Genomic DNA, 25136 nt, shown 5'->3' with positions numbered 1-25136 from the left:
TCACTAGTCTAACTACTTTATTTATCCTGAAAGTTCCAATTTCCCCCTTAATATAAGATATTTAGAATCTAAAAGATGACATAGTAGGTTTTGATTTTGTTCAATCAACCCCCCAAAAAAATTTCCTATTAATACTCTATCTGCTTTGGAAAAATTAACATGGTTTGAAACGGATAGCCTATCCCTTTCAGGCCATCTCTCATGATACACAACTCATTCCGATAGAAAGTTGTTTTTTAAGATATTTGTAGTGGCAAGGTTAATCTTCCGTTAATAAAGTAGTTTATACCACAATAGAAATTAACTAACCTTAATATGGGAAACCAGCTATCGGAATATAGTGCCTTTTTTGGCTTCACTGACCTAATTTAGCAGGGTGAATGCATGCACTTGACATGATTCAAAGGGAGAACATTTTATTTTCTTTGGGAGAAAAAATCTTTAGCGAAAAATGTCTTTTAATATCTCTGACACACTTTTACAGTGTTGAAAAGTGTCGAAAAGAAAGACTTCAAAAAATTGAAAGAAATAGTTAGATATTCCTATAACCTGGTAGAAACTAGAGGTAAAAATGCGGAATTTTAAATACATATCCAAATTCCGGCTGCACTTGGGCGCTGGATGGTCCCGGTAGCGCGTGTTGGAGGGCAACCTCATGATCTTGTGTAGGCGGGGCAGTTCCTGAGACCCTTGACAAAGTATGATGAGGGGCGGACGGGCCGGCTACCTCATGATCTTGCGTAGGTTGGGCTTTGGCATTGTGAGCAGCTGCCCACTCTCTTTTCAGGTTTTGGCCAGGCTGTATTGGTGCCTGCGCAGGCAGTGCAGAGCTGGAGGGCCTCGGCCAGCGACCATATTGTACAACTGTTGCCTTCAAAGGGATTGCCGTTACCCTTTGCTCTCTTTTATGGAGGAGGAGGAAGGGATTTGTCGGAATCATTATAAAAAAAGAAAAAAAATGTAATATAAAACAACGACTCCCTTTTTACAGAAGGAAAATTAGTACCCCCGCTCCTAACCAGAATTTATTGTAAGGCATAATTTTTTCTATAAAGCATTTGCCATTATCCCCTCCCCCTTTTACAGCAAAGCAAAAAGTAAAATTTGCGAGAAAAATATCGCGAGTCATAAATGCTCCTATTTTTTCCATTTAGAGAAAAAATTAAATACACTCCGTGGTGGAAATAAACCCAAAAAGCACTGAAATCCTATTTTTACCATTTAGAAGGAAAATTTAAAAACATGCCTAGAGACGCAATGCATATATTTGCACATTATTCCTCTAGGGTCAAAGGTTTAGATCATTTAAAATGACCTGCGCTTCAATAAACCTTTCATGGTAGGTATGTGTCTTTTTCTTAACCCCCTCCTCCCTCCCCCATATAATCACTGAGTACTCAAAATGGAAGCAATTAAATTTAGTATATGAAACTATTTATTATAACTAACACCTCTCCTCCTTGCAATTCATATGATTTGCTGTTGACAATATGGCGGAAATTCGACTGGAAAAAAAGAAGAATCTTTCTGTGAAACCACAGGATGTTTGAATACATTTAGAAACATCCCCTGATTAGCCTAGAGACAGAGACAAGTGATCCTGTCCCGTTAGCGGAACAATAATCCAGCAATTGTTATTGAACTTATGTTAACATCCAAAAGAAAATACAAATAAATTGACCAACACACATAACCATCAAACAACCATCCAATAACCAGATGTCAACATCCAGCAATTGTTGCTGAACTTATTCAGACATCCAAGAAAACAACAAACAAATTGATCAACACACATAACCATCAAACAATCATCCAATAACCAGATGTCTACATTCAGCAATGTTGTTGAACTTATGTTGACATCCAAGAAAACAACAAATAAATTGACCAACACACATAACCATCATATAACCATCCAATAACCAGATGTCTACATCCAGTAATTGTTGTTGAACTTATGTTGACATTCAAGAAAACAACTAACAAATTGACCAACACTCATAACCATCAAACAACCATCCAATAACCAGATGTCTACATTCAGCAATGTTGTTGAACTTATGTTGACATCCACCAACAGTGGGAAAAGCCATAAAAAACATCAACAGTGAGAAAAAACATGAAAAAATATCCACAGTGAGAAAAACCATAAAAAAATTCATAAATTATGTAAGCGTAGGATGTAATAACCCATCCCTAGTGTTGCCCTTTGATCACTTTGACTCTTAAAAAGAGCACTCAAGCATATGACCAATCCAATGAGCCTTCTTTGAATTTATATGACCAAATGTTCACCACTTACAATTGCACAACTTACAACCCTTGCCCTGAGGCCTGGGAGGATTTGTTAACCTCAAAGCCATAAGTTCCAGACCTTTCGAATAGGCTTAACAAAATGGCTATGTCAAAATTTTAATTGGAAGTGTTAGGGGAAATGATAGGCGTCGAGGGAGACATTTGCCCTCTGGTCTCTTTCGATTAATAAAAAAGGTACTAGTCCTCTCAATTTCCAATCAAATGAGCCCTTTTTGAAGCTTCTACGTCAGAACTTTCTATAAAAACGTTATATGCCCCAAGGTCATAACTTACGACACTTGCCATTACGGATATGGGGGGGGGGGGAGAGTTGCCTTCTCAAAGACGTAACTTCCAGACCTTTCTACAGCCTTGCATAAAATGGCCATATCGAAATGTTGATCGGAAATGTTTTGGGAAATGATGGGCTTTGGGGTTGGGGGCAATTCTTCGTCTGATTACTTTCTACTGTTAAAAACGACAATAGCCATCTCAATTCCAATCGAAAGAGCCTTTTTTGAAGTTTTTTACGACAACACTTTCTATATGACATTATATGCACCCAGGGCATAACTTACAACCTTAGCCCTGAGGGCCGTTAGGGGTTATAGCACTCAAAAACATGATTTCCTGACTTCAACTACGTTCAACAAAATTGCCATATTAAAATGTTGATCGGAAGTGTATGAGAAATAATGAGTATTGGGGGAGGATTCACCCTTCGATCAATTTTTATTATTAGTAAGGGCACTAGTCCTCTCAATTTTCAATTGAATGAGTCCTTTTTGAAGTTTCTGCAGTAATGCTGGCAAAGACCTAATTTCCAGAACTTTCAACTACCTGTAACAAAATGTCTATCTCAAAATTTTGATTGGATGTGTTTGGGGATATGGTGTGCTTGAGAGGGCCGTTAGTTGCCCTCCAATAACTTTCGACTATTAAATCGGGCACTAGCACTTTCAATTTCAAATCGGATGAGCCCTTTTTGAAGTTTCTTTGACACCGTTTTCTATAATACCTTATATGCCCCCAGGGCATAACTTATAACCCCTGCGCTGAGGGCTTTGGAGGAGAATCATCCTCAAAGAATTAATTTTCGGACTTTTCAACTACATTAAACAAAATGACTCAAAATTATTATTGAATGTTTTTGGGGGAATGGTGGGAGTGGGCAGGGTATTAGTTTTCCTCCAATCACTTGTGACTATTAAAAGGGGTACTAGCCCTTCGAAGTTTTTGAAGTTTCTATTACAACTCTCTATTAAAGCCTTAGATGTCCCCAGGGCTAAACTTACAACCCTGGCTCTGAGGGGTTGGGAAGGGGCTGGCTAATCATCCTTAAATACATAATATCTAGAGCTCTCAACTACGTTGAACAAAATGGCCATCTCCACATTTTTATTGATAGGTTATGTAAAGTTGTGGGTTTGAGAGGGGGACTAGCCTCCCATTAATCAATTTTGACTGTTAAAAAGCACACTAGCCCTTCGCACCTTGAATCAAATGAGCTCTTTTTCAAGTTTCTATGACAAAACTTTCAATAAAAACCTTATATGCCCCAGGGCATAGCTTACAACCCTTACCCTTAGGGCTGTGGGGGGAGTGTCATCCTCAAAGATATAATTTTCGGATCTTTCAACTACTTTGAACAAAATGGCTATCTAAAAATTTTTATTGGATGTGTTTGGAAATATGTTTGGCGTGGAAGGCTTGTTAGTTTCCTTCCAATCATTTTCCACCGTTTAAAAGGACACTAGGCCTTTCAATTTACAATCGAATGAGATCTTTTGAAGTTTTTACGACAACGCTTTCTATAAAAACATTATTTTCCCCCAGGGCATAACTTATAACCCTTGCCTTGAAGGCTGTGGAGAGAAGGGGTTTGTCACCCTTAAAGACCTAATTTCTGGAACTTTGAACTACATTGAACAAAATGGCTATTTCAAAATATTGATTGGATGTGTTCGGGGAAAAGGTGGGCGTGAGCGGTGGCTAGTTGCCCTCTAATCACTTTTAACTAGTAAAAAGGCGAAACCTTTGACTGTCTAGCCCTTCGAATTTTTAATCGAATGAGCCCTTTTAAAAGTTTTTGCGACAAAGGTTTCTATTAAAAAAAACTTATATGCCCTCAGGGCATGACTTACAACCCTTCCTCCTCAAAAACAATGTCCTCCTAAAAATCATAATTTCTGTAAGGAAATCAATTTCGCTGAAAAAAATAGCTATCTCAAAATTTTGATTGGATGTATTTGAGGAAATGGTGGGCGTGAAAAGTTTGAGGAAATGGTGGGCGTGAAAAGGGTGTTAGTTGATTTCCACTCACTTTTGACTTTTAAAAAGGGCACAAGCCACCCCATTTCCCAATCGACTGAGCTCTTCTTGAAGTTTCTATGACAACTCCTTTGATACGAAGTGCCCTGGTCTAATATATTGTCCCAACATCGTTCCTTACTTAGGCAGCGCTATTGCACTACCTATGATTCAATACGAAACAAACAGGTTTTTTAAACTGAAAATAAGGAGCACCACAATAGGGAGGGGTGTGCTATCGTGAAAGGGGTACCTCTGCTGCCATCTATAGTCGAGGGTAACGGTACAAGTCCACACCTCTTTCTAGACCTGTTTGATCGTTTCATGATTCTGTCCTGTTTGATGGTTATTTTGGTTAATGTTGTTTCTGTTCTGTTTGTTCATGGTTATATGGTTTGATGGTTATATTGTATGGTGGTTATATGGTTTAATGTTGTTTCATAGTTCTGTTCCGTATGTTGATGGTTTGATGTTGTTTCATGGTTCTGTTTGTTGATGGTTTGATGTTGTTTCATGGTTCTGATCTGTTTGTCGATGGTTATATGGTTTGTTGATTATATAATTCGATGTTGTTTCATGGTTCTGTTCTGTTTGTAGGTCAACTTGTTTGATGTTTTTCATAGTTCTGTTCTGTTTGTTTGTCAAATTGTTTGATGTTTCTAAGCCTAATGGATATAGACAGAAGTTTACATCATTGTCAGATAAGAGCGTGTCTAACGGGAACAAGATCACGTGTCTCTTTCCAGGCCAATCAGGGAGTCGGAAACACGAACGGGACAAGATCGCAGTGAATATAAGCATGGTTTTTTTCTTTAGTTGTTATTAGTGTGAGAATAGAATTCAAGGAGTGAGAACAGTTTGACTTTATTCATTAAGATATATTTGTAATAGTGAATGGAATGTTTACACTATTAGAAGTTGAGAGCAGTAGCAGCAGTGATAAAAGAGCACCGAGCATTGCTGTAGAAATCACTAGAGAATCACGCCTTTGTCTTGAATGGGATGAAGTGTATGCAAGATATGTGTTGTCTTTGAGCAAATTGAAAATGGAGGATCATTTATACTTCGCTGCAAAAGTTTATATAGCACACGTAAATAGAATTCAAGTGCATTAAATGCAATAGTGAAGCATATCGAGGACAATGAGTTATATCGCTAAGTGCACATGCGTAATATATATTATTGTTGTAATTATACACGCTCACTAAAATTGTTTCGAAATCAAAAATATCACCCTTTTCTTTATGTAAGAATTTTATGCTATCGAATATTTTTGAAGTAGAACGAATCATGGTTAGTCTAGAGTCAGCAGTGAGAGTGATAGGATTGAAAAACGAATAAATTTGAAAAAAAGAGAATTAGGTCAAATCTTGTGATTATGGAAAAACATTTGTTTTTGGATGACGATTTTCTCGAGTTATCCCTTCAACGGAAGATATTCTCACAGGGGACACTTGACAATATTAGAACTTATTCTCCCCCATTGGACTATTTTATGAAGCTTTTACGACGTGACTCAAATGCTCTTACTCAATTTATTGATAGACTAATCATAACAAAGCAAAATAATATCGTGGATATAGTTTTGAAAACATTGCCATAGATTCTATGTAGAAGGTTCCCCATTCGAAATAGGTAACGGCACAGAGTTACTCCTTTCCCATTCCCCTCTGAATTTATCGAACGTGGATCAGTTTCTTTTTAGCTGTGAGAGAGTTGACCTCAGAAACCGAAAAATGTTCTATACTTGTCCACTATGCATCTATAAACTTGGCAGTTGGTTATCATGTGAGAATTGTACCATTATTGATAAATATAATGAAAAGTGCAAATTATGCATTCCCTGTAAATTGCATAGAGGGTATACTGTACAAACTAAAGGCTGTAATTCATTTTTGAAGAGGTTTGTGACTTTCACCCTAGAGAACATCTATGCTCCAATTGCAATTATGACAAATGTGATCAATGGGAGAATACTCATCCTGGTCTGATTGGAAAGAACCCCAACCGTGATTTTATTTCATTTCTATGAGATTGATATCGTTGAAGGTACGTGAGCCTTTGGCAATATGACGCTGATTGGTGATTGTATGAGGAACAAGTAGTTTAATATTATTTCCACTAGGTCTCATTTTTCCCACTGTCAAAGCAACAGAACTCATAAACTGCTGCTTTCGTATATGTAGTATTACCGAGGCGATGGAGAGAGTTACATCTGGATTGGCAGGAAGTTCTTTTCGTAAGATGAAATTGAATGGAACAAGCGTCAATTTTATATCCTCTTTAATATTGGGTGGTAGCCATTGAGGTATATTAAATATTTCATGATATATTTTTCCGACTAGATGTAACTCACTTGTTGTAGCATTTTTAAGTGCATCTGTACTATTAGTATTAGTAATATATTAATATCCATTGGAGGTGCCTCTCAATTCCTTGTATAACTTGGGTGTCATCAACATGAACTGCATATAGCTTGTATAATTCGAGAGATTATTGCTAGTGCTCACCAAAGTGTCATTTATATAGACACTGATTTGACGAAATAAATTATGTAATAAACAATTTTTATAGGATATTCCATCGGCAAGAATTGGCAATGTATTGTCAGATTTCCGAACTTTCATTTGTAAATCTATAAATGTCGAAGACATGTCCATAAAGTAGTCTTCATTGGAATAAATTTGAAAGTGGATTTTATCGGAGAGGGGTCGTTGTAGATAAAATTGTTCATAGCATCCATGTTTTACACTCACATCAACATTTTCTACATTGAATGGATTTAAAGATTAAGTGATTGAAGGTTGAGAATCCTTATGCGTTAGATATACCATCTATGAAAAGAAATTCAGTTTCGATCTAACAATTCTCTTTCTAGGGCTTCTTTTACTGCTGTTTACTGTGCGTGTCGTCTTTTTTCCTTCTTTTCTTTGACAGGGTGATGTCTATCGTTTTTGACCTGAGTAGAGACTGATGAATGGCGCCCTTTTTCTTGACCTTCTTAAACCTTTTCCATTTTGGTGAGATTTCAGTTGTTCGCCAAGGTTTTGCGCTCTACCTAAAATTTTCCGAAGCACTTTTTTTAAAATCCTTGCCAGAGCCCCAATCGTATACTGTAGAGGATGAAAAATCTGTTGCAGCTGGTACAGTATATTTTCTAGCCAGAAGCATTGCAATGCGAAACAGCTTAGCAAACCAACTGTCAAGACCATAGCCAAAACATTAATGAGCGACCTTTGTAATAGTCCATTCCATTGCCCAGTTGTCTTGGGCTAAGAGTATTAAAATAGCAGTCAATATCAGGAAAAACGAATACCACTTTTCTATTAGATATCTTGTTTGTTTTGAACACCGACAACGACGGGTGGAAAATGGCAGTTAATCATAGTCAAACCTTTTGATATTGCTAGAGGATCACCTAATTCAGTTCTTAGTGTTATATTACAGAAGGCCAAATAGGAAGTGTTTACAGGGATATACTGAAGATTCTTTATATTGTAATTGTGAATATGTTCTTGGTTTGTTTTTCCTTCAAGAATTCGTAGAAGGGGGACAATGCTATTGCCAACTCTAGATGTTCTATCAAATAAAGCGAAATGCACAATTGTCTGAGGAGAAATATACAAGTGTCTGAGGCGAGACCAGGTCGATAATCAGCAAAAATAACATGTTCCATCCCGTTAACAGTTGCAACATTTCTACCACTGATCTTATTCTGTTTAAACCCAAGAGCATATCTCAGATTATCATTAAGATGAATCATTTCAGTTTCGACAGGTGAGGTAATGTAAATCCTATCCTATTCCATTGAATAATTAACATAGAATGAACCATTGCTCCGATATAAGATTTTTCTATTGATTTTTGCACACAAATTCGTCATAGTACTATATTCTTTATATTTCAATGTGACATGCGGATATTCACTAGATTTAAGTCCTCAACCCATTCATATTCGGCAAAGAGTGACCAATCGAATGGCATAACTTTTATCTCATACTAACGATCCTTTCTCAGGATATCATATGTATTTTTGAGAATACAGTCGACAAGAGCCACTTCATACGTGCCGTCGAATTTGATGGCAGGAGAGAGTTTCGTCCAAAAATCACTTGTTTTATTCAAGTCATTGTAGAGAGGATTGAAAACATTGGACATGAATGTCACATAATAAATAAAACCACAGACCCTCTATCATTTTCATTATAATTCTTGAAATGAGTGATAATATTGTCAATCCAATGCATAAAAACTGTCTCATAATTTTCCAAATGAGGATAGAACACCAACATCTCGGTGTGAACATTGTGGTCGTACACTTCATTGTGTCCCTCATTCAGATAAAATATTTTTCTAACAACTGAGGCCTTAATGAAGCCCCTACCCCCCACAACTGAATCTGGTTTTCTAAAAGTGCACGAATTTTTCTACATATTCATGAACGATATAAATGGGTTCGGTTAAACAATTTCCCTCCATTAGTAGGATTAGTACCTCCATTAGTTTCCTCCAACAGTTGCAGTATAAACGTCTATTGTATTCAATATCGAATTTGTTTGTTGAAATTCTGGTAGTGTCATGAATTGTATATCATTACTCTCCGCTCCTTGTATATCATCATCACCATCTCCTCTCCCACTTTGTTCAACAATAGGGCTGTGGGAATCTCCCCAATCCATTTCATTTTCAATTAAATTTGATTGAATAGGAACTATATTCATTAAATCAATGGGGGAAGGATTCTCATTTATGTCTCTTGTAAAATTATCGAAAATTTTTATTTTATTCGGGCTTAGCTATGATAAATCGCCCTCTGAACTAACTGCAATGCCTTGTCCAAGTGTACTATCGTCTACTTGGAAATAATTACTCAATAAATTGTCAATTTCAGAAGCTATAATGTCTTAATTAACATTACCATCACCAAAACGTAAGAATTTATTTATTTCAGTGAGCTGATTGTCACGAAACTCCATTTGCGGTTCAATTTGGATCATTTCATTACCTGTTTCTTCAGCTAGTGCGGGAGATAACGCATATGGAACCAATGCACCTATAGGCTAAAAGAAAATAGCTTATTTCAAAGTATCTAAAACCCCTCATTTTCTAAAAAAAATTGGATTATTGTTTTCATATCATTTATAAACATGCGTTTAAAAACACGCTTAGCACTATCACTATCTCTGCAAACATAGTACCATTTGGTTAATTCACTGTTCCCCGCTTTATATATCCTGAAAGTTCCAACTTAATAACCACTCTATATACATATTTCGAATCCAAAGGAGACATTTTAGGTTTTGATTTTGTTCAAACAACCTCCAAAAATTTCATATTAATACTCTTTATCTGCTCTGGAAAAAGATCGGCGTCTAATTCATTCAGATCATCTCCTCAAAATAGCTTATTTTCTATGTGTGTAAACCAATCTACATTGACCTTACATCCATTAGTGCATGTCTCTTATTTTCAAGATTTTCTGGAGCAAATGATAAAATGGAAACTTTTAAGTCTCTTATCAAGGCCTTTATTATGCAAATTTGAATCTGGAATTATGTCTAACAGTGCAATGCTCAGTCCTTCAAATTGACTTGGGAGAAAGAATTATTAGCGAAAAATACAATATAAGGACTTACATTCAGATTTGCAGCTTGTATGTTGAGGACTGAAGGAGGCTCATTCTCGCCTTGTATAGAGGGCCCCGTCAACGCTTGTATAGGTGGGATGGACGGACCAGCAACGTCATAGACTTGCATATGCATGGTACACTGAGCTGAAGGTCTTAGCCAACGGCCATACTGGACAACTGGCGCCCTCGCAGGGGTTTTTTCTTTGACCCTAGCCCTTTTTTTCAGGAGGAGGGCATTGCTCAAAATTGTCCTTAAAAAGAAGAGATAATTTAGTATAAAATGAGGTCCCCCTTTTACAGAAGAAACATTAGTACCCCCTTCTACAGATGAAAAACAGAATTTATTTGAAGGCATAATTTTGTCTTGAAAGCATCTGGCATCGCCCAAATACCCCCCCCCCCGCTTTTAAACAAGTCCCCCTTTTTCAGCAAAGCAAAAAGTAAAATTTGTGAGAAATACAAGGCGACAGTCAGTAGCTCTATGGTAGAAATGCTCCTATTTTTACCAATTAGAAAAAAATTTAAATACATCCCTAGAGATGTAACGCATTTAAAGCAAAATGAGCTGTATTTTAAAACTATCATTATTCCTCTAGGGTCAAAGGATGGATCAATTTAGATCATTTAAATGAATCCCGCGCTTGAATAAACCAACCCCCCCCCCCCAAATAAACACTAAGTACTCAAACTGGAAGCAATTAAATTTACTATATTGAAATATTTATCATTAGCATCACCTGCCCCCTCTTGCAATTCATAAGATTTATTGTTGAAAGATATGTCGGTAATTTGACCGGAAAAAAACATATCTTTTTAGTGCAAATATTGCTATGCTTAAGCGCAAATTTATAAGATTTAGTTGGCCGGATATGCGTTTGAGAGGGGTGAGATAATTAAAGTTTACTGAGCTGATTAAGCCACCCTCGTTTTTGCTAATTTCCTAACCTAAGACGCGCAAAGGTTGTTTACGAGATCACCCCTTTTGAGATATATGCACACACAGCTTTTGTCTATATCTGCAAAGAGAGCCGATTCTATTTTGATGGTTTTAAATGCATCTGAAAATGACACTTTTCGCGTTATAACTTCAATTGAACGAATTAAATGGTGATGAATGGTGGGAGGGGAGGAGGATGGGGTTAAATAGTGGAAAACAAAAGCATATTTGTAACAAAGTAAAAATATTTTTTTTTGGGCGGGGGGGGTATATCTTGAATTTGAATATATTGGAGGGGGACTACAAAAAATGATTTTATTTGGAAAAACCAACGAAAATTTACTAAACAAAACTCACATTATAAATTAGTGGAACTTTTAAATCCACAACATTCGATGTTTGCTCCATTGTGTCTTGAAACAATGTGTTACTTTAACCTCAATGCATGTTCATTATAAACAAAATCTCAAGGCTGAATTGCGATGTAAGAAAAACCTTAAGTAAATCCATTGACCTAGAAATAGGTGTCATTGATCCTATTCCGTTAGACACTCTCATCCAGCAATGATGTAAACTCCCGTCTGTATCTATTAGCCTTAGAAACATCAAACAAGTTGACCAACAAACAGGCCCATCCAACCATATAACCGTCAACAAAGAGGTCTAGAAAGAAGTGTGGTCATGTACATAAATGGATTCTAGGTATTAGATTGATCTAGAAAGAGGGTGTGGTCTTGTACCGTTAGCCTCAATTATATATGACAGCAGTGGTTCCCCGTTCGCGCTGGCACCCCCCTTCCTTCTCACCACCATTAAAACCGGGGACGACCTGCTTTCCGTTTAGCCCTAGATGGTTGGCCGAAAAGAACAATCTTCGGCAATCTGTCATCCTTCATCCGAACAACATGCCCTAACCACCTCAACCTTTCTTTCATTATAGACCTAGAAAGCGGTATTGAACCACATTTTTCGTATAGCCTATTGTTTGAAATACGGTCAGTCAGCCGGGTACCCAGAACAATCCTTAAGCAATTTCTCTGGAAAACATCTAGCAAATCTTCATCCGCTTTTCGGAGCGCCCATGCTTCAGAGCCATATTTGACCACTGTCATCACTGTAGCTTCCAAAAATCTAATCTTGGTTTGCAGACATATCTTCCTATTCTTCCAAACTTTTTTTAACTGTTAAAAAACACACTGAGCCTTTGCTATTCTACTTTTAACACCTTCACTGCTCCCACCATCTTTACTAATAATACTAACAAGATAAGTGAATCTGCCCACCTGATCAATCTTTTCATTACCCAACGTCATCTTTTCATCTTCACTTATTCCTAGCCTTAGTGACTTAGTCTTCCTAACATTAATTTTCAAACCAATACTAGCACCCTGAACTCGCAGACCCTCTAAAACTTCGGTCGTTGTGCTCACACTTTCATATAGGATGCTTAAATCATCAGCATAATCTAGGTCCAGGAGAATTTTTATTCACCATTTGATACTGTGGTCTCCCATTGCCTTTCCTCTGTTTCTTAAGACAAAGTCCATCAAAACATTCCGTATAAAGGGGGATGGAACACAACACTGCTAAACTCCTGATTTAATACGAAACAAGCAGCTAACCTCATTACCTAACTTAACCTTAGCAGAGTTATTCTCGTGCATAGCATTGATCACTTCAATGTATTTGTCTGGTATACCATACAAGGATAAAACCTTTTGGCTCACCTTACATGAATAATTAAAAAAAATGTATATTAATTTTACTTGTATTTGGTTAAATGGCTTTCTCGAAAGTTGTTTAATTTTTTTACGAACGTTGTTTTTAGTAATAAATATACATAACTTACGAATTAACTTACGTAACGAACTTCTATGCTCATATATTTTTAATACTTATATTAGGGGGCTCGCCCCCAGTCAATACCTCGCTCTGTAAGCTAAATTTCGAATTTTGTTCCAATTTTTAAAAAATTACCTCTTAATCACAAAGGTCGTTATTTAGAATAAATAGCTTTTATGAAAGTACAAAAAATATTTTACTTAAAGAGCGAGGTATTGACTAGGGGGTGAACCCAGTCATACACGTAATATTTTCGGTTCCTTTTAATTTTTGATGTTACTCCTTATTTTCAGTATGAAAACTTTTTTTTTATATTTAATTTCTGATCTTTTTTTTAATAATGCTGGCAAATCCGGCGCCCCCTTCATAGCAATGTCCCCTCCCCATGAAAACTTCCTTCATGGAAAGATCTTCCCGAATAACCCCCGACCCACCTACCCCCCTACTACCAGAAAAAATTCCCCCTGAAAACGTCTGTATACTTCCTAATAACCAATACTATATGTTAACATTGGGTAAAGTTCATAACTATCAGCCCTCCTCCCGGGAAACTTCGGGTGATTAAGTCATCCTGAAGGACATAGTTATCATATTTTCAATCATGTTGAACAAAATGGCTATCTCAAAATTTTGATCTGGTGACTTTGGGAAAAAATGAGCGTGGGAAGGAGCCTACTTGCCCTCCATTTTTTTGGTTACTTAAAAAGAGCATTAGAACTTTTAATTTCCGTTCCAATGAGCCCTCCCACTATATTCTAGGACCACTGGGTCGTTACGATCACCTATGAAAAAAACAAAAAACAAAACAAAACAAATAAACACGCATCCATGATCTTTTTTCTGGCAAAAAATTCAAAATTCCACATTTTTGTAGATAGAAGCTTGAAACCTCTACAGTAGGGTTCTCTGATACGCTGAATATGATGGTGTGATTTTCATTAAGGGCCTGTAACTTTTGAGGGGGTCTTTCCTCCTTTTTTCGAAAATCAGCCAATTTTTCTCAGGCGCGTAACTTTTGATGGGAAGGATTAAACTTGATGAAAGTTATACATTTGAAATTTAGCATTGAAATTTGATTCTTTTGATGTACCTATTGGTATCAAAAACCCGTTTTCTGGAGTTTCGGTTACCATTGAGCCGGGTCGCTCTTACTTACAGTTCTCTACCACGAACTGTTTGAAAAGGACATGTCATTGATTAGTTTATAAACAGGTTCGATGTGAAATCATCTTGATAGTATTAGGACTATTGGACTAGCTTTAAAATTTTATTATAACTTGAAAAATTTTTGTTGTATAGAAAGAAATTACTGGATTTTCTGAGTTCACATTATGGCTTATTTCATCTTCATCTAAAGTAATGATGAAGCTGGTGGCTGGTGGTAGCTGGTGATGATGAAGATACTTCTAGTAATTTTGATATCCCAAAAAATCAATATATATTTATGAATGAGCTGGTAAGAAAAAATGTAAATACAAGTAGGATGTCGTTTTGGAATTGCCGGGGTTGGAGGACTGCGCAGGATGTGATTGAAACTTTTTTGTCGGATTCAGATACAGATATATTAGGCCTATGTGAAACTTTTTTAGATGATTTTTCAATTGAAAATATAAATGTAAAAGATTACCAATTTTTTCACATCGGTTGGAAAAGACAAAAACAAGGGGGTCTAGGTGTTTTGATTAAAAATTGCATACCAGCACGTATAAGGATTGATTTTTTGCCAATGAATATTGAAATGATTTTTGAATCTTGTGTAGTTGAATGCTCTTTTCCAAATAATCGGAAGGTTTTAATTGCAGTTATTTACCGTACTCCGTCATCCAGCCAGATAGAATTTAAAAATCATTTTGAAAGTATGTTGGATAAATTAGCTAGTCTTAATACTCCTTATTTAGTTATGGGTGATTTTAATATTGATTTAATGAAACTCCTATCTGCAGATCAGAATAGAATAGATAGAAATATTTTGCAGTTTTTGGAGGGCCCACTATCTTATGGACTAAACCCCGTATGTTTTGTGCCCTCTAGAATAGCTGATACATCATTTTCACTTATTGATAATATTTTTTCACCTTATAGTGCTGTTAATACATTTATTATTCCTGATGATTCATCTGACCACTGTATAATTATGTCTGATTTTCTTATAAATTTTCAGCATAATAAAAAAAATCAAACCAAGCGTAGAGATTTTTCACATAAAAATGTGTTAAGGTTAAAAGAAGGGCTTGGTGATGTTGATTGGAGTCCTGTAATTGATGAGAAGGATCCAAACCAATCATTAGATAAATTTTATTATATTATGAATGAAAAGCTTGATCTTTTTTGCCCATATAAGAGCCCGAGAGGAAAGAAACTTACCCCAAAAAAACCTTGGATAAATGAATCGCTTTTGAGATCTATTAATGAGAAAAATCGTTTATATAAAATTAGAATAAAATATCCCACGGAAATAAATATCACGCGTTTTAAAAATTATAAGAATATGCTGGTAAGGATCCTTAGAGTAAGTGAAAGACTTTATTATGAAAAATCTTTTCAAAATTCAGATTCCCCTAGAAAAACTTGGAGTTTGATTAATGATAAAATTGGAAGAAATAAAAAGTTGTTAAACCCTGAAGTGTTATTTGATATTAATGGTAAAGAATTTAGAGGACCACAAGCTGTTGCTAAGAAGTTTAGTGAATATTTTGCTAGTATTGGATCATCTGTTGTTTCAGGAGAAGTTGACCTTTCTTCCCCAAGGTCGCATAAAAAATATCTACCGCCCACTGAAGATACGAGCATATTTATGGCCCCGGTTACTTTTGCAGAATTTCAAAAGGTCATTAAGAATTTAAAAAATGGTAATTCATTGGGATATGATGAACTTTCAACTAATTTGCTAAAAAATATTGCAGGTGTAATTTTTGAACCATTGCTTCATATTTTAAATTTATGTATTTTCTCAGGTACATTTCCTAAAAGATGGAAAATTGCACGTGTAATACCATTGTATAAAAAAGGAGATAAATCTGATACAAATAATTATCGTCCTATTGCAATTTTATCACCATTGTCTAAAGTATTGGAAAAAATTCTAAAAGGAAGGATTACTAATTATCTAGATAAAATAAATTTTTTTACCAAATATCAGTTTGGATTTAGGGCAGGCCATTCGACGGAACAAGCAGTTGCAGCTCTTGTATTAGAAATAAATGACTGCTTAGATAGTAATTATCATGTATCTACTGTTTTTTATGATGTTAAAAAAGCATTTGACACTTTAAGCCATGAAATTCTTTTTGATAAAATGGAAAATTCCGGTATAAGAGGGAAAGGACTAGATATAATAAGATCATACCTTTATGGACGTAAAATCGTGGTAGATGTTGATGGACATTTGTCTAGTTTAAATGATCTTGAAGATATTGGTGTCCCACAAGGATCGGTATTAGGTCCGCTTTTATTTTTGATGTATATTAATGATCTTCCACGATGTTTGCAGGGAAATAATGGTCTTGCAATTTTATTTGCAGATGACACAGCTGTTTCTGTTAAACCGAAGGATTCATCTACATTGATTCAAAATTTGTTTAATACTGTTAGTTCAGTTAATCGATGGTTTGTTTCTAATTATTTAGTACCGAATTTTAAGAAGACTGAATTTATGGTTTTTGGTCATTCAAAACGTGCTACTAAAAAATTTCATGTCAGGAGCTTCAAGTTGGTGAGCATAAAATACGTAGAGTTCAATCGTATCGTTATTTAGGAGTTTTTATTGATCCCCTTTTGTCATTTCAAACTCATATTGATCATTTAAGGGTGAAACTTTCGCAAAATATTGGGTCTATGTATCGTTTGCAACATGTTTTTCCATTTTCAATTTTAAAAATAATTTATCATTCTTTGATTGCTCCTTATTTAAATTATTGCACAATTATTTATTTAAATACTTTTTGGACGCATATAAAACCCCTACAGATCCTTCAAAGTATAGCAGTGAGAATAGTTGGAAATTTTTTACATCGTCCATCAAAACTTAGAAATGCATCGGAAAATGAAACATTATTTCTTTTCTTGAATTTATTAGATCTGAAACATATAAGAGAACTTAATATATCAATATGGCATTTTAAAATACAAGATCCTTGTAGTTATTTTTATGAAAAATCTCTGTTGATTCTGCCCCCTCCTTCGGCTCTTAGGTGTTCTGGAACATATCGAATTCCCTTTGTTAATTGTGAAAGATCCAGATTTTCAATTAGATACCAAATACCATTTATTTCAAATAAATATAAGCTGAAAGATAGAATTCAAATTGAGGCATCATTTCGGCAAATATCAGTTCTAAGGAAGAAAATATTAAAATTATGTATTGACCTGTGATGGTGGAATAGAAATTTTTATTATTATTATTATTTTTTTGTTTATATTTGTTACCCATGTTAGGATAGCCTTCCGTGCCTCACTTGTCCAGCGTTTTTTTTCTTTATGTTTGTTATGTTTTTTGTTTTTTTCTTTAAACAGGTTTTTTTTTTCTTTTCTTTTATTTATCTCTTTTTTTATGATTAGAAAATGTTTTTTTTTGTTTTTTTTTTTTTTTTTTTTTACCCAATTATACGAGCTTTTCTCTCTGTTGGGGGTATATATTTTTTGTTATGTTGATTTAATCAAAAAATAATAATACTAAAGCGTATTTCTTACAATTTAAGATTGTTTATTACTTGCTACTGGTATTATAGCTTGTGAAACCAGAACATTATTGGATATATCAATCCAATATTTGTGTATGCTATTCAATGACTTTGGCTATTAATTTTTTATATTTCTATCCTTATGTTTTTAAAATAATTTTAATTATATAGTGAAAGTTGCTGATACCACAGTTGGTGTAATACTATGAAAAGTTTTATCGATTAGGTTGTTTTTGTCAGGTACTTTCTTTTAACTAATAAACCGACATTCTTGTTATTTATGCTTGGTGTTTGTGTTTTCAGTAAAATGCTAGTTTTCTATAATCCTACAAACATAGGGAAATATAATTAGTTGGTTTATTTGTGTTAGTTTTGTTTATATATGTTAGATAGACTGTGAAGGAATAATTTTTGTTCGTTTTAAGTCTCAACTTCACTGTTTACTTCCCCAAAACACTTTTCTTTAAATTAACCAATACAATCGTTCCCCGCTTTCCTTGCTCGAAATAAGAATTTTATCACAGCATTCGAGATCCGTTTCTATCCCACAAAATTGTATCTACTCTACATTTTTTTAGGAGCTGGATTGCAATGGTCCTCGTTTTTTACTCCTGTGTCTAGTGATGACGATTTTTCATTTGGAGACGCCACAATCATGGTGGGAGTTGATGGTTTCATATATTTAATCCTGGCACTGTATTTTGAAGCAGTATTTCCTGGAGAATTTGGTATTCCTAAGAAATGGTATTTTCCATTAACGGTAAGTAGAATTTTTTATTTTGTTTACCACTTACATAGGAAACTATTTGGGCTAGAAAGCTATTTAGAAAAAAAGAAAGAAAATAATTCTTTCAGAACACAAACTATGTAATGCACATTATGTGGTAACCATTATTGGTTTGTCAAATTTAAGTAATAGCAAATCCGCAAATTGTGATTCTTAAGTAGAATAACAAACTTTCACTTACTAGTTTTGAATCATTACCCAGTATAAATATTTACTTCTAGTCTAGCTCCTCCACCTTTTATGATTACCCATTACTCAACTCCAAAATAAATTGTAGCCGCACATAATGTCTTACTTAAGCTGAATTCAAATTGGAGTTGTGCACGTGCTATTGGGCACGTTGTGCACATAGCCTATATTCTTGCTTTCTGTACCGAGCAGAGCAAATTAAAATTAAGGTCTGCAGTTGAAGAGTAAACTGGAAATGACGCAATTCGTGCTGCTTGAAAGAATTCTGAATAGACTTTGTCCTATTGGTAAGTACCCTCAAAATTTAAAACTATTAATAAACAGTTTACACAGTTTTTGCCTTAATTGTCCTGCGACATTGCATCTTACTTGTTGATGCTTCTATATTTTATGTCTGAAAATTATACTAATTAATGGACAAAGAAATGGTTAAATAAATTCATTTGTCATGAATAAAATTATATTTGAAAAAATTATTTAAAAATTTACAATAATTAGTATAATTAATTTTATAATAAAAATAGTTAATTCATAAATAACTGTTTGCCATGATATGAAAAAAAAAAAAAAAAAAAAGATGAAATAATTCGGCAATGAAAAATTTGTTTGAATTTTGGTAGAAATAAAATATGCATATTACTTGTAGAAAATGTGCCAATAGATGATCCACGCCTTTCATGTAAATGACCTCACACACGTTTGGGACTCTACTTTTGAAACGGCCCTTATATAAGAATTGTTATAAATAAATAAAAAAAAAATCTCCCTTTTCTGGCACTAAAAATAAAACCTGAAGCTTTCTTCTCTCCACCTAGTCACTTGAAGTAGGCTTGAATCGAGGGCTATTTTTGAACTATACTATGATTTAAGTGCATTTCAATCTCATCCTCTTTGATCGATAGTATTTTAGTATTTACTTATAAAATTATATCCAAGATCCTGGAACAAAGGTCTAAAAGATTGAGACAATTTGTGTGAATTAGAGCTAATGCAAAGACGTAGTTCTATATGTACAAAAAGGAAGAAAACATATTTATATCATATCATGCTAAGATCAAGTGGAAGAATATTTAATATTTAATGCATAATTTTTGTTGATGATTTACCAGGGTAAGAATATGAGCTAGGTAGCTAATTTTTTCTATATTCTGGGCTTTGTTTTGTTGCCTATAAAAGTAGTTTTGAAAGGAATCGGAAAAATGTTTGAATAATAATTCATAAACGAATATATTAGGGGTGATAAAAGAGATTTCAGGGCTGAAAACCACAGAATAAAATTCACATTGTACGTTATTCCAATATTCTTTGACAGTTTCATTCGATGACAAATTGCATGACTTCCAAATCTAAAATGATAGATTTAAATCTATTATTATCCCAAGATTTTTAACATTGTTGTTTGGGGTTTGACGCGTTCGACCAGCTGGTCATATGTGTTCATATCTTTCGATTATTCTGTGCCTTCTGTAATCACTAGCTTGCTTGGGTTTCACTTCAGTCAATATTCATTGAGTCAGATCAGGTATCACTTATTGTGCTAATAGTTGGGGGTTATTCTCTTGCAGGAAATGCCTGCGTTGAAAAACGGGAATCAAAGTAATTCAGCTGTGCTTTGTCATAAAACAATTAAAATACATTCACAACACACATTAAAATAAATAATGCAAGTATACATCATTCCTGTCACATAAGCCAAATATCCAAAACAAAGCTGATAAAACCTGATAAAAAAGAAGAAAAAATGTACTAAATGTGGTGACTCTGAAATGGACTAATATAGGGGAAAATCTGAAAGGGAATGAACCAAACCATTAGTGTTAACAAATATACTTAAAAGGTTTGTGCTTAGTCGTCTAGCCCAAGGAGGAGATGTGTTATCTCCCAGAACAGAATACATTGTGAAGTGAATGCCTTAAATGCCTTCTCACAGCAATTCCTTAGTATTTACCTCTCCTTTTCATATTTTCTACAGTTGAAGATGATGTAACTTATGTCTTCATGCACTCTACATGTGTTGCAGTGGGGGGGGGGGGGACATTTCCCTTCGGAATAGGGTTGATTATGTCTTTGCATGGCCACATCTAAGACGAAAGAGACAAGTTGAAAGAATGCGAGATGAGAAGTACACTACTTTTGATGGCTGCTTGTAGTCATAGAGATCTTCTATGACTTTTGGAGGAAGAAGCCTCTTCTTCCTCCAAAATTTTTGAATTGGTTGAAGACAGAAATTCAGGACCAGTAGTAGGGGTTTAAGTGATCAGACCCAAATGAGAGGCTTGTTTTGCAGTCTGGTCTGCTAATTGATTTCCTGTTATACCACAGTTTGCGGAAACCCATATAAATAGGATTGATGTACCCTTTCTTGTAAGTTGTGTAGCCAAATTTTCAATCTTCATGGCAACATTTCTTGCTTGGTGTTGCAGGTGTGAAAGGTAATCTAGAGCTGACAGTGAATCAGTGCAAACAATATACTTCTGATGTTTGGTCTCTGTTTTGCATAATATGGCTTGAAGAGAAAACTTAATTGCCATAAGTTCTTCAGATACATTTTTCAGGTAGAGGAGGTAAGCGGTAGGAACAGGTTCTGGGAGGGTACAACTATTGCACAGCTGCATTTTTGTTTCTGTCTTTGAGCCATCTGTATAAACTTGGATGTAGTCCTGATATCCTGCCAACTTTCACAGAAATATGACTTTCATCAGGACTTTGGAAAGGTCCTCCTTTTTCAAATGCTGGTCTTATGAATAATCAGTTCCCCAGTTCCTTTGGATGTACTAGGAGAATCATCTTTCAAATTAACAAACAGCCTGCCCTTGTTAATGAACTCTTCCATGCCAGGAAGGTAAAGGAATCTCTGAAAAGAGGACATCTCTGTTGGTTTTTAGTGGGGATTAGGGTTGTGGTGGCTAATGATTCTTTTGTAAATAATGTCGTTCTTGAGTCTTATCTTCTTTGTAAAATATCTTGCAAGGAGATATTTTCATCTGGAGCGAAGAGACTGGATCCCCACTTCACACTACATTGCTGCAGTAGGAGTTGATTTAAGACAGCCAAAAGCTCTTTGTAAGATTGCATGGAGGGTAGTGTAAAGTTTTTCAGGAGAAATTTCTTAGAAGATTCTTATAATGATCCATAGTCTGTCTTGGATATCACCACTGACTTGACAATAGTTGAAGCAAAGGCTGTGGGGGCTCCTCTTCTTCCAAGCCAGAGAGTGTTAAATAAGTTTTGTCTTTGTTTGAGACTGCCAATCAGCTCATCCATATGGGATTTCCATGTCACTTTTTGATCAAATACATCTCCCAGAAAGCGTGCATGTCCGCAGCCACAATCCCTTTTCCGTTCATTTTCACCAGTGGTTTGAAAGCAGCCAGGTTATGTATTTTGTTGAAAAACAAACTAACTGACCTATGGCTTGAGAAAGCCATACTATTACTTTTTTTCTCAAATTGATAGCTTGTCTACAGATTTTTGTGAGGCTGAAAATAAGCATAAAGGTTCTCTCCCCACAACCGCAACAGCAATATCATCAGTATTCAGAAAAAGCTCTGCTCCAAGGACGTGTCACAGGCCTATATCATGACAATAAACTGAGAAGAGAAAAGGACTCAGAACAGCCCCTTGAGGGAGTCCAATGTCAAAGGTTTTACTCTTAAATTCTGAGTAGGAGCCCCCCAGGGAGGCCTGAACCTCCCTACCCATCAAGATTTGGTAGATCTAATTTACCAGTAGGTCTGGTAAACCCATTACAGATAGTTTTCTGATTAGTTGTGTCATATCTAATCCATCAAATACTGATTCCATGTTTAAAAATATTACATGAACTGTTTTTCCTTTTTTGAAGCTTTTTATGATCAGACGCTTTAGTCTAACTAGAGCATCTTGGGTGCTCCTTCTAGGGAGAAAGCCAAGTTGTTCAATTTAGGTGTGGTCTTATAGTGGGGTTAAAATTCTTTTTTTTATTACAATCTCAATTAGTTTTGCAACGCAAGAGGTGAGTGATATGGGGCTGTATGAATCAATCAGCTTAGGGTTTTTTCCTGCCTTAAGAAGTGGAATCACTGTTGCCTCATTCCATTCAGATGGTATTGATTACTGTATGACAGATCTGTTGAATAGCTCTGTCAGTAGATCAACAAATGTATCTGGCAAATTTTTTAACATCAAATTGTGAATTCCATCTGGGCCAGTTGCACCAGGCTGGAGCTTTGAAATGGTGTCTTTAACTTCCTGAAAGCTGAAATGAGAAAAGGGAACAGTACCATTTTTGAGACTGAGTTGATGGTGTGTGAACTATAATGGTGTATCTACATTCAGAAACTTTTCTAAGAAGAGATTAAGTTTCCCATTAGTTGAAAATTCTGTAGTCCTTCCCATCTGTATTTCTGCAGGGATGTGTGTTCTTTTTTACCTGAAAAAACCTGGAAATTTCTCTTTAGCTCTTGAACAGGGGTGTTGTGGCCAAATTTGTCTTCAATGAGCCTTCTCCATCCATCTTGTGTCTCAGTCTTTTGTTTCTTTTTGAATTCTGCTGTCTTTTGCTTGAAAACTATTTTTTCTCAATTGGGGGGTATCTTGAGGAGTTATTTATTGCTTTTTTCTTCTCTAGGTAGGCTTTCTGGCATTTACTCTACTATCCAGGAGTAAAATTTCGTCTCTTGGGATGAGGTTGTTTGTAACCAAATATTCTTTCTGAAGAAGCTATGATAACTGAATTAATCTTACTAGATAATGATTACACTGGCTCATCATTGTCTTTGTTTCTGAAGCCTTTTGGTCTAAGTTGTGTTTCCAGGAGTTCGAAAGTTTGTCTTAGAGTTTTCAGAATTTCACTGGTTGGTACCTTTGACGTCACTGGGTTGATCTCTAGTGTCAATGATAGAACCTCGTGGTCAGAATCAAAGTCACAAAATTCCTGGATTTCTACACTATATTAATATCTGTTGATGTAAAAGTAAGGTCAATGGTTGAGTACTTACCTGTCTATGGGTTCAGCCGTGTATTTAGGTCTTCGGGGGATGACAAGGGACAACTTATTTATGTGTTCTAGGACAATATTGGTTAGAGGGGTTGCAATTGAATCTTCTGGTGACAGGGTGTCCCAAATTCTGTGGTGTAGGTTAATGTCACCACTAATTATTTTTACAGAACCAAATGCATTCAAAATCAGTTTGAATTGTCTCAGGGAGAATTTATTTGTCTTTGGAGCCTAACAGTTAGCAATACTAATCCACTTATTGCTTTCCAGTAGTTTTATGTCAATTATACCAACCTCCATTTCCCCTTGTGGACTGGGGTTATGTATCCTAAAAGTTAGGTTATTTTTCACAAGTGACAGTAGGCCACCACCTGTTTTGTGGACTCCTAACGGGCAATATTGTGCCCCTTGAAATCATGGACACTATTGTCCTGTTTTAAGAAAGTTTCTCGAAGTAGAAAAATATCAGGAGCATGCCTGACTAAAATATTTTGGAGTTCTTTTCTTTTCGCTTGGTTGAATCCCCGGATATTTTATTGGAACACTGAAAGGGAGCTAGTCATTTGTGTTTGAGGGGGCTAACATGGGTTTCTAAAGCTCATTACTACTACCTTCTGGGCTAGGTATAGCCTTCTTTCCTTTAAATTTTCTTTAAACTTTGCCAGGGCTGCTGGTTTGTGGAGGGTCGTTACTGGTTGTAGGGAGGTTGATTCAACTCTGTTTAGGTTTTCAACAATTTTGGTCAGGCTAAGGGCTGCATTTTGAAGACCATCTGGCAGTATCTTAGAGACTAGTTTGCAAAGTGATGTTATTACATTATTCAGATCAGAGATCTGCCTTGCAACACCTTCAAACATGGTCATATATTTCTTGTTCAGGTTCTCAACTGGATCGTGGTTAGGTGTCAAAGGAGGGAAAGAGTCTCTATGGGCCATAGGGACATTAAACATTTGCCTCTCAGTTACTTGGACTATCTGTCTTGGCTTTTGTCTGTCTACAATTACCTATATCTTGATGCAACCTATGCAACCTACTGCAAAATACTTGATAACTTCAATTCAAGTGTTGTAAGTTCCTTCTTCAGGACCTCGGAAGCAGTCCTCATGGGGAAATTATTAGTGAAGGAATAGGTTACAATTGCTTTCTTCTCCATGAATACTGGGCATTCCCTTGAATTAGCAGCATGGTTGCCACTGCAGTTAGGGCGCTTGCGTACCTGATCTTGCTTAGTTTTTTGAATTAGGGACATTTATTATGAATTTGTTGTCCACTACATAGTAGGCATCTTCTGCCTCTGCGGCAATTTGAAGCTATGTGGCCAATACCCTGGCAATTGAAGCACTGTATTGCCCAAGGGAAAAACTATTTAACTGTATACCTTGCACCCCAAATAGAGATTTTCAGAGGGAACTGAACATCCTGATTGAAGGTGAAAACCAGGGGGATAACTGATGGGCTTGGGTTTTTAAAGGTCAGTGCCACCTGTTCTA

The 25136-nt window shown here is 35.6% G+C and overlaps 1 protein-coding gene across 1 annotated transcript in view; it reads left to right on the top strand.

The window, feature by feature from the left end:
• Positions 1-25136, top strand: part of LOC148947023 (phospholipid-transporting ATPase ABCA3-like) — a 513909-nt gene that overhangs the window by 216151 nt on the left and 272622 nt on the right. The window contains exon 9 of the mRNA XM_089096491.1: positions 18271-18452. Coding sequence (XP_088952617.1) covers positions 18271-18452 — 182 coding nt within the window. The remainder of the gene's footprint in view (positions 1-18270; positions 18453-25136) is intronic.

Source organism: Artemia sp. Qi Xiang Cuo, chromosome 11, assembly GCF_049724085.1.
Source record: "Artemia sp. Qi Xiang Cuo chromosome 11, ASM4972408v1, whole genome shotgun sequence".
NCBI lineage: Eukaryota > Metazoa > Arthropoda > Branchiopoda > Anostraca > Artemiidae > Artemia > Artemia sp. Qi Xiang Cuo.
This window is presented reverse-complemented; position numbering and strand designations above follow the sequence as displayed.